The sequence below is a fragment of the Pteropus alecto genome, unplaced genomic scaffold, assembly GCF_000325575.1.
Source record: "Pteropus alecto unplaced genomic scaffold, ASM32557v1 scaffold40, whole genome shotgun sequence".
In the NCBI taxonomy this organism is placed as follows: domain Eukaryota; kingdom Metazoa; phylum Chordata; class Mammalia; order Chiroptera; family Pteropodidae; genus Pteropus; species Pteropus alecto.
Window position 1 is genome coordinate 19,355,801 of NW_006431919.1, and position 10,694 is coordinate 19,366,494.

At 44.0% G+C, this 10,694-nt stretch overlaps 1 protein-coding gene across 1 annotated transcript in view; it reads left to right on the top strand.

Annotated features, from left to right (window-relative positions):
* The first annotated feature begins 4,016 nt into the window (after positions 1–4,016).
* SIMC1 (SUMO interacting motifs containing 1) overlaps positions 4,017–10,694 on the top strand; it is a 29,922-nt gene continuing 23,244 nt past the window's right edge. Inside the window, exons 1-4 of the mRNA XM_025043167.1 lie at positions 4,017–4,035; positions 5,301–6,796; positions 9,453–9,685; positions 10,429–10,498. Coding sequence (XP_024898935.1) covers positions 4,017–4,035; positions 5,301–6,796; positions 9,453–9,685; positions 10,429–10,498 — 1,818 coding nt within the window. The remainder of the gene's footprint in view (positions 4,036–5,300; positions 6,797–9,452; positions 9,686–10,428; positions 10,499–10,694) is intronic.

A 10,694-nucleotide genomic window follows, 5' to 3' on the forward strand; every position in this document is an offset into this window, starting at 1 on the left:
GCGGCGGTCTCCGGCCGCGGGCTTCCCCAGGCCTCGGCGGCGGTGGGGGCTGGAGGTCTAGGGGGACAAGGGGTCCTGGTGGGGAGCCCCCGACCTCGAGGCCCGGACGCGGGAACGTGTAATTGTTTGGCTTCGGGTGGGTACAGATGTGTGCAGGGAGGTAACGGGAGCCCAGGCTGGGCGGGAGGGTACGAGGGAGGGCATTGCGGGCCTGGGCCAGATGGTGGCCGCGCTCCAGGGCCTGGCAGCCGAGCGAGGGGCCCGATTTTGGAGTTGAGCAGGAGGCGATTTATATAGCTTAGCAAACATTTACCGAGCTCTGAAGGAAGAGGGAGGGGAACATCTCGTACTATTTCTTTTTCCCTCGGGCTCCAGGTCTTTGTCCTTCCTGAGATGGTAGATAAAACGTCTCTGGTCCTTGCCTGTCTCGAATCCTCCACAGATATTTATCAGACCCCTATTATGGGCCAGATGTTTTAGTGGCTGGGAATAGAGTGGAGAATACAACACTCGTGGTCCTAGAAGGTGACATGTTCAACAAGTGGCTATTGAGTTCTCAATGGACAGGCTTCGATCAGAAGACTCTCAGCATCAGACTTTGAACAATCTTCCCAGCCACCCAAAGCCACACCCCAGAAATAAAAGAGTGATCATGCTTATGTTATTTTTGTAGATCTGTAACATATAGTTTAAGGAAAACGCCTTTATTCATGTGCAAATACTCCTTCAAGACAAATCTAGCTTCTGCTCCTCCTTCCCAGCCAGTCTGGTCCCTAAGCCTCCACCGTGAGCCCCTTCTGTGTCCCAGGTATAGTGCGAGGTGGCATGCAAAACCAATTAACATAGTGTGTCGCCATGGTTCAAGCAGGAGGGGTTCTCAATAAAACTCAGTAAAGACTTTAGAGGAGACGGGCAAACAAGAGATTTTCAAGGTAGAAGAGATCCGACTCGGTAAGTGAACGGATGCACCTACTCCCGTGGCGGTACGTGGGGCAGAGTAGATCCAAAATAAATATTTGTTGGATGAAAGAGTGATTGAAGGAATGCGCAGAGAGAGCAGTTCCTGCGAAGGGTCGGTAAGTGAGAGCGAGCACAAGAGTAGGCGCAGGCTTGGAATGGAGGGGATGCTGCATCCGGTCCGGACCCACTGGGTTTAAAGTGCTGATGGGAAATGTACATGGTTGTGGCCAGCCCAGAGGATTTGATCTCCAGAGAAAAGTCAGGACTGGAGAGGTTTGGTGATCATCCAGACTGAAAGCATCCACGGCCTCATAGTGACTGAGATCGTCAAGGAAGAGAATATAGAGAGGAAAAGGTGGAAGGAACGAACACTGCAGAATAACTCACAGCCGCTTCTCCTCCTGGTTGCTCCTCTTTCTACTGCCCCTTCTCTCAATCCCCCTTGAACTTGGTCCTTCCTATCTGCCTCCTTTCGTCCCAGGTACTGTCCCTCTTCCCTTATCCCAGTCTGTTGTGGCCCCTCACACATGCAGGTGTGCGCGCTCAAACTGCTCCCCTCCCCACGACCACCTGACCAGGCCTTTTGATCTTGAGCCTTTCGAGTTGATGACAAATGAAGGACAAATTCCAAAGAGAGTAACAACCGATTTAAATCTTGCTTCTCCAGATATTTTTACTCCGGCTTTCTAAAAACCCCAAGCTTTTCTCCTTTTATCTTTCTTGCAAATTAGATAAGGGTGGTAGGATAACCATGTAAAAGATCAGAAGCATTGAGAGACTTGCAAGTTTATAAAGCCTCAAGTGACTTTGTCTAGCTTTTCCTCAAGGCCCTGGGTGGGTCAGGACCCCCACAGCGGCTGCGTGAGCTTGGCCAGTTCTGTCACCTCTGTCAGCATTTGCTCTTGGGAACATTAATACCTACCTGGCAGGACCGTTAGAAGGTTCGTAATGAGGCAATGCCCAGCAGAAATGAGAGCTTTTGCTATACTTCGTGTTCTCAGCCACGCCTGACCTTCTCAAAGCTTGGCAGGCAATGAAATACATAGTTTTATCATTTTTTTTCTTTCGTATGAATATTGACTAAGAGGAAGCAACTTGCTTGAATTCAGGAAATCTGAAAGCTATCTTCAGTTCTATAGTTCACATTTCTGAACTGGTTCTTAACCTGGGTTTAGTCTTCATTAAGTCGATGAAGTGTGTCTGTTTTCGATGATCTATTTCTTTGTCTTCTCCGCTTATAGAAGAACATGTTCAGATGGTCAGTTAATTTTGGTCGACCTATTATAAAAAATTTAGAAATGTATAAAGAAGAAAATTTAAATCGCCCTTAATTTTATTATCCAAAGATAACCAATGTTAATAGTCTGTCTAAATTTTCATTCATAATGCACACGTACGCACATACCCATGTGCACCCCCATATGTGTTTTTGCAGAAATGAAGTCTTGCTATATATGTGGTTTTTTGCTTGCCTTTTTCTATTAATGTACTTTTTTATTTCTTTCAACATCAATACATATGTCGTCACCAATATTTTGAATGTATTTTATTTTACAGATTTATAATTATATTTATGATCTAGTAATGGTATCATGCTGGTGTTTCTAAATGTTCTTTGTACTTTCAAATAGCTTGTGTAAAATCGGAATCATTTCTTCCTTGAATTTTTAGCAGAACTCTCCTTTTAAAATCAACTGGGTCTGGCTTTTTCTTTAAAGGAAAAATTTTAACTACTGACTTTCTTTCTTCATTGGTTAAAGGACTGTTTCGATTTTCCCGTTCTTCTTGAGTCAGCTTAAAAATAGCTTTTTAATACGGAAAATTTCAAACACGAAAGAAATGGAGCGAATCATAATGATTCCCCATATACCTAGCACCCAATTAACTCAGTTTTGCTAAGCTTTATTTTTCTAGGAATGTATCTATTTCATCTAAGTTCCCAAGTTTTTTGACATTAAGTTATTCATAATATCTTCTCATCTGATCTTGAAAATACCCGTCATTTTGTTCCTTTTCATTTCTGATACTGGTTACTGTGCCTTCTCTTTGTTTTCTTAATTTTCGGACCGGATGTTTGGCAGCATTCGTAGCCTTTTTGGGGAACAAACCTTTGACATCACTGCTCTTCTCGCTGAGTGTTCTCCGTTTCCTCCATTTCTGTTGTTTTTATTATTATCGCCTCCCTTCTGCTTTCTTTGGGCTAGTGCTGTTCTTTTTGTCGTCTGACGGTGTTTGCTTAGCCCATTCATTTCCTTTCATTCTTCTTTTCTAATGAAGTGTCTAAGTCTTGACATTTTCTTCCAAATTGCTGCAGGTCGTATGTGTTAGTACCTAGTATTGTCATTATTGTTAAGTCCTACAATTTTTCTAATTCCTATTTCTTCTTTGATCTCTGAGTTATTTGGTCATACTTCTTAATGTGCAGTTGTGTGGAGTTTTCCCTAATTATGTTTTTGTATTGATTTCTTACTAATAGTATTTCGGTCTGAGTAATATCAATCTTTTGCCATTGACCGAGATGTACTTTGACTCCTAGTACGTGGTTAATTTTTGTAATTGTGAATAATTATTTTATCTGAGTCCTTAAGATGAAGCTTGTGAAATGTGTTCGAGTCTATCGTAGCCTTAATAAGTTTTTGTTTTCATAATCTATTGATCAAGAAAGACTTGCAAAATTTTCTCACAATGACTGAGGACATTCCTGTTTCTCTTTTTACTTTTGTCTGTGTTTGCTTTGGGGAGATTATGTTATAGGCATACGGTTTTTAAATTATTACATCTTGATGAAATAAATCTTTTATTGTGCAGTGGCCCTCTTTATCTATTTTCATTGAAGTCTATTCTGTCTCATATTAACATACCTACACTGGCTTTCTTTTAGTGGGTTTTTCCTTGTTATATCTTTTCTCATGTTTTTATATTTATATATCAATCTAGCTTTTATTAGGTTGGTTGATCAAGATATCTATTTAAGTCTTTACGATCAGAAATGGAACTTTAAACAAAAAGAATAGTGGAGTTGATTTGCTAATAACTTATACAGGATATTGGCATGCATGTTCATGAGTGATATTGGTCAGTAATTAAGACGACGTTATTTATGATACGCACTGAGATGGTTTTGAGAGTGAAAGGGAGTGCTGATAATAATTGCACTAGGATAATAGGCGTGGTCCAGGGCAAAGAAAGATCATCCTATCAATTTTTCTTTGGATCCCATTTTCATGTTGCATTTCAGCAGCTGGCGTTGGAAGAAGAAGTGAATTCAGACCCCCAGTGGCCTCGCAGCTCTCCACGTTGAGTTCAGCTAGCAGTAGAGAGCCCCCAAAGGCAGTGATGCCGTACGGCTGCTTCTTAGGAAGCGGGTATTAGGTTTCATCAGGCAATCCCGATCCAGCGTGAGGTGCATGCCGATTCTCACTAGACCCACCTAGAACCCTGTGCCCTGCTTTGGTGCTGTTGACAGTGGTGACGGTCACATCTGTTAAGAAAAACAGCATGGTGGCTGTGGTAGCCCCGCAATTGATACCTAACATACCAGTGGCAAGGTCCCCAACCAGGTCAGGAGACACCTGGCAGGGAGAGCACTGTCGTTCCAGGCTCACGGCACAGAGGTCGATTACAGTGCCTCTGGCTGGCGTCTTCAGGCTTTGGGAATCGTCTCATCATTTTGCCAAGGAATGTGAGATGGAGATAGGAGGCTTTCCAGCAATTCATCTAGTTAGAGCTCAGACTTACCCTGCTGGTTTCATAACTCTGGTTGTATTATCCTCCGAATCTGACCGTAGGCTAATATAGGCCCTCACAGGGAAAGAAGGAAGCAGACCTGGCTTTGCATGTCTGTCTCTGCTACGTAGCTGTATAATCCTTGGGTAAAATGATCTAGTGTCACTGAACTCCAGTTTCCCCATCTATCTGATGGAGGTAATAATGCTTACCTGACAGGGTCATCGTGAAAATTAAAGAAATGCAAAAGCACGCAGCATGTTCTTGGCACATAGTAGATTCTCTTATATTAGCTTCCTTTATTCTTTAGTTTGTGTTGTAGGTTGTCCTGGGTATTGGCTTCTCCAGACAAAGGTTACTTTTTACTTTGTGACTTAAGGTTGAAAATCTCCCCTAGTACCTCCCCGTCTACCTTGAGTCAGGAAATATTTCCCACCACTATGCCCTCAGTCATACACATGTGGCATGGGATCATTTAAGAAAGTATAGAAATTGACAGTAGTAAAATTTCAACCCAAGGAAATAAACTAATGTTTATGTTATATAAGACATATATATTGTCAGAAAAGGTAAGATGTGCTTATCCTTAAAAGCTGAGGCTTAAGTCTTCTTAGATAAAGCTGAGATTCCCTCCTTGACCCCTTATCTTCTCATAATCCTCCTACAGGACTTCATTGACTTAACCAGAGAAGCCAGACCGAGGGCCAAGGAGCGCAGTGGGCTCTGTGTGATTGACCTGACGAGAACTGAGGAAGAAAACAGACCTATCGCCACCCTTGACTTGACTATAGAACCTGTCGCTCCCTCCCAGAAGGAGCCAGCCAGTCTTCAGACAAGTGCAAGCCTCTCCAGCAAAGAGGTGACAGAGAGATGGGTGGACAGAAATGCTCGGCCTGCGGCCCGGAGAATCATTAACAGCGATCCTGTGGACCTGGAACTTTTGGAAGAAACTGTATTCGAAGGTCCCCAACCCCCTCCGTCCATCCATGAGGACTCTGTTTATCCAGCAGAGCCAAACTGTAGCTCAACCACATTCAAAGGTGACCTCGGCTTCTTGGCCAGCCTACAGCTATCATCAGATGTTCATTCCCTCTCCCCAGAAAGCAATAATGGTAGCAGCAGCAATCAAAGGGCACCCTTGCCATGCCCACAGCAAGATGTGCCTTGTCCACCACAAGCCTTGCCATGCCCACTGCGAGCCCTGCCATGCCCACCGCGAGCCTCGCCGAGTCCACCGCGAGCTTCCTCATGCCCACCGCGAGCCTTGTCATGCCCATCACAAACTGTGCAGTGCCACCTGCAAGCTTTGCCTCGCCTGCCTCAAGAAGCACCATGTCCTCAAGATGTGCCGGGCCCTCGGAATGTGCCACGCCCACCTCAAGACTCATCACAGCAACCTCAACACTTACCAAGCCCACCTCAACACTCACCAAACCCACCTCAACACTCACCAAACCCACCTCAACACTCACTCTGCCCAACTCAGCACTCACTCTGCCCACCTCAGGACTCTCTGGGCTTACCTCAAGGTGTCCCAGGCCCACCTCAAAACATATCATATCCACAAGATGTGGCACACCTGCAAGACATGCCACGATCACCAGGTGACATGTCACAGCCACCAGAAAACATGCAACACTCATCGGGAGACGTGCCACAGTCACCAAGAGATATGCCACATCCACCTAGAGAAGTCTCACACTTACCGGGAGATGTGCTGCGTTCAGGTGGAGACATGCCGCCCTTACCTGGACACTCGCCTCACTTACCGCGCGACAGGCCTGACTCTCCCCAAAATGACATACGGAATGGCGACATTCCTATGGACATCTCCGCTCCACCCTCTCCAAGCTGCTCGCCTAGCCCAGAGTCCCCGCGGTCTGAAACTTCCTTAGAGAAAGTTCCCTGGCTCTCTGCCACAGCACCTCCGGCCAGAAAAGAGATTTCCCCATCAGAGCCTGCCAACCCCGGGCCTGCCCAGGTACAAGCACGAACGCCAGAAGGTGGGTTGTACAGCAGACCATGCCTGCATAGGCTGAAGTACTTCTTACGACCTCCAGTGCATCACCTCTTCTTCCAGACACTAGTACCCGATAAAGACCTAAGAGAGGTGAGCTAACCTGTCTTCCCCTAGGGATTAGAGGTCCTTTTCACAGGGCTAGCATAAGGTTAGTACGCGTGGGAGAACAGGTCCCTTATGAACTTGACCTTTATATCTTTCCCCTACGTGTGGAACCAGTGTAGAGTCAGATCTGGGTTCGACTTTCATTCCCACTCTTAAAAACCGGCACTGGAGACGTCAGTTTACCTTTCTGAGCTTTAGCTTTCGGTGGAGAGAAGAACGTGCGAGAACGTACGGAAAGTGCCTGCAGTGTCTGGCTCATCACAGGCCTTCATCACGTGCTTCTCTTCCATCCCTGTGTCTTCACGACGCCCTTATTACAGCTCCCGTGTACAGAAGTAATAATACTCTCGACCCTTCGGTGCCTCCAAAGTTGTTATTCCAACTTTTGGGGAGGAAATTCAATTTTAAGATTTTCATGGGAATGCTATTTCCCGTGGGTCTTCACTGATCTCTGAGAACTAAACCAGACGTGTAAGAAAAAAAAATTACGGCCACGTCCTACAATACGAAGCAATTTTCTCATCCATAAGCACGTTCCTAACGTCGAGAAAACCGGCTTGGGCTAGCTCAGGATCACAAGGTGTGTTCTCCTTGTCGGAGCCATCAGTGATCCAGCTTGGCACATCTGGCATTCACCTTGATCTGGCCTTGGCCAGTAAGTTGTTCTCTCTCGTTTTAGTTGTTGTTATGACTTCTGATATGTTCATTTCTTCTTCCGAATGACTCCCAATCACTAGCCCCTCCTCTGTTTTCCTGTGGGTTCGGCTCAGGTTGGTGATATGTGTGCTCATTATCAAGGGTGCTTGGGGGCCTTGAAAGAGTTTGTTTTCCTCCTCAAGGCTGCAGTGCACGACTGGAGAAGCCATCGGGAGATGCAGGTGGAGATACTGTGTCCCCCGTCTCTGTACACGTAGCTCAGATTATAAGGTGGCAATTAGGCGACGTAAAGTGGATTCTCCTTTATTTCTCTTTCTTACCTCAGCCATCTGGAAGACATCCGTACACCTTTTCTGTGTCTCCTGTGATTTCTTTGGGGCCTTGAATAAGTATTTCTTCACTGGGTCACTTTTCCCCACCCAGAACTTCTTAGCCAGTCCCCATGATGCCACTTACCAGCCATTGGCCTTAACTCCTCTGAGTCTCTTTGTGTAGCTCTAAACTAAGTCGTAAAGCCCAGATCACAGAGTTGTTTGACTTAAACGTAAACACATAAAGCATGAAGCCGCCTTTCAGGGCTTGTAAAAGTGCTCTATAAATATTAGTTCCTTTTAAAGGTACAGGCATCAGAACAATTGATAAACTTGATCTGTTTGTAGATGTCCCCTTCTGTAGGCAGGAAACAAATAACACAGGTTCGAAATTGTAAAATGCACCACACGTGTAATAGTCACCAGCGCAAGATTTTTGTTCCCTCATCTTCTCTTGCTCTTCATTACATGCCACTTGCAGTCTTGGTCTCTCATCGGCGACATCAGGGCTTACCCTCAGGTGATCTGAGACACGAAAGGTACCTGCACCTTCTGAAAGGGTGATTCTAGCCATCGCTGTCTTACTGTTACGCATAAGCTGTCAAGTCTCTGTTTGGTTTAAAATGAACACTTCTCAGATTTTAAAAATAATGCTTGCTTAATAGAAAACATTTTCAACTATGAAATATAAATGTAGTTACCCCTGCTGTTATCAGTCAGCATTGATTATTATTAATAATTTGGTGTTTTTCCATCCTGCTTGCCTTTTATACATATTAAAGTTTTTTAATAATTGGGATTTGATGTTGTTTATGGAGAGTACAGGTTTACGGGATGGATCTGAAGTGATATCACTGATGTATGCCAGCTTCTGCCATGAGTTGCATGACAAATACTCACTCTCTAAATCTCGGTTTCCTCATCTGTAAAATAGGAATACAAATAGTATGAATCTCCTAGGGTTGTGAGAATTGAGGATAAGTTAAACATTCACAAGTCGTTGTTTTATAATTGTTATTACATTCCTGTATCAAACAGAGTTTTTAATGTTTGTTTTCCTTCTGTTTATGAAAGTAATAGATAGATGTCTGTTATGGAAAAATCGAAAAATATAAAAAATGTATATAGACAAAAAAAATCATCCATAATTCTGCCACTCAGATAATAGGAAAGCGCTTTTCACATATTCTCTCCCAGTCTTTATATACGTACTTTTGGTGGGGAGAAGGCGATAATATTTACTGTTGACTCCAAAATCAGCAACGTGAGATCCTTCAACTAACAATCGAACATGTTTAGAACATTTTTCTTCATTTCTTTATTTTGGTATCTGATATAATATTATGACTACTTCTAAATATCTTATCACCTTTACTCCAAAATCAATTTCAGCTACGTCTTGACTCTTGTACATTTCTTTCTGTGCTATATTTTAATGCAGATGATATTACATTACATGTAGAACTTCGAATGCTTATTTTTTAACTTAATATAAGCATCATTTTCCATGTCACTAAAAGTGTTTTAGCTAAGGCTTTCCAGATTCTCTTTTTTTATGAATATTTCAAATGCATGGAAAACTTCGCTGTCTTCAGCCTATTTCCAGAACCTCTTGTGTTTGTCGTGTTTGTCCATAGAAACCCATCCTAATTTATTTCTTTTTATCTCTACAGAGTAAAGGTCAAAAATTAGAACCCATCCCTCATCGAAGGCTAAGAATGGTAACAAACACCATTGAAGAAAATTTTCCCCTGGGGACTGTGCAGTTTTTGATGGACTTTGTGTCACCCCAGCATTACCCACCCAGAGAAATCGTGTCTCACATCATCCAGAAAATTCTGCTCAGTGACTCTGAGACCGTGGATGTCCTGAAGGACGCCTACATGCTGCTCATGAAAATTCAACAGTACGAACCTCAGATGCTGGCAGACCTCCTGGGGGCCTGGACTCGGGGCCTGCTTTCTCTTGCCTACATTTTATTCAGCTAACCGTTAGAGAGGGTGACATAGCATATTACTGTTATTTGGGTTGCAACAGGAAACCCAATCCAAATTGCCTATAACAGCTAGTAAAAGAGAATTGAATGACTCATGTTACTAGAAACCTAGGATGAGACGTGACTTAATTCAGTTCAAAACCAATTACAAGGATCCATGTTTCGGCTCTGCTTTGCTTCCGTTTGCAGGCTCCACGCGGTAGCCTTCTTGGCCTCTGGCTTGTATGATATTCTCAGTGGGAGAGAAAGTTCGCTTCCGTTATAATCACATGAGTCTTGTAGGTTTTAATTGCATAATATGAGACATGGGCCCACCCTTGAGCCAACGCTGAATTGGTCTAGAATTTCGTGACTGGCTCAGCGTGCTCCGCAGGCTTCATGCCCGGGTCTTGGTAGGGAACGTTGTGGGCTATATAATCAAGAGTCAATTTCTTCAAGGTAAAATTGGGGTACAGATAGCCCCCAAAAGAGAAGTGACTACTGGGTAGCAAAAAAAAAAAAAATGTCCCGCTATCCTCAGATGACGCATTTTATCGAAGGGCGGGCAAGAGCGTGAGGATAAGCGGAGGCTTCTCGCTTCTGTCGTCTTCCAGATCCCGTCCCTTCTTCCACTAAACTCTCCAGAATGCTAATTGATGTCGCTTGACTTCCAGGCTTCATCCAGCTAATGCCAAGACAGTGGAGTGGGACTGGAAGCTGCTCACTTACGTCATGGAGGAAGAGGTAACACGACAATGATGAGGGTGTGTCTTTTGCAAAGGAAGTTGTAACTAGAAACAAGTAGTAGCAAATCTGGTAGTAAGGTCTTTGGCATTATTCACTCTCCTCCCCACCAAAAAATTCCCATTGGAATGGTATGTGCTGCCTTCCAGTTCAAGATCGAATACATTCACATATCCCTCTCCTTCTTGAGAGCTCA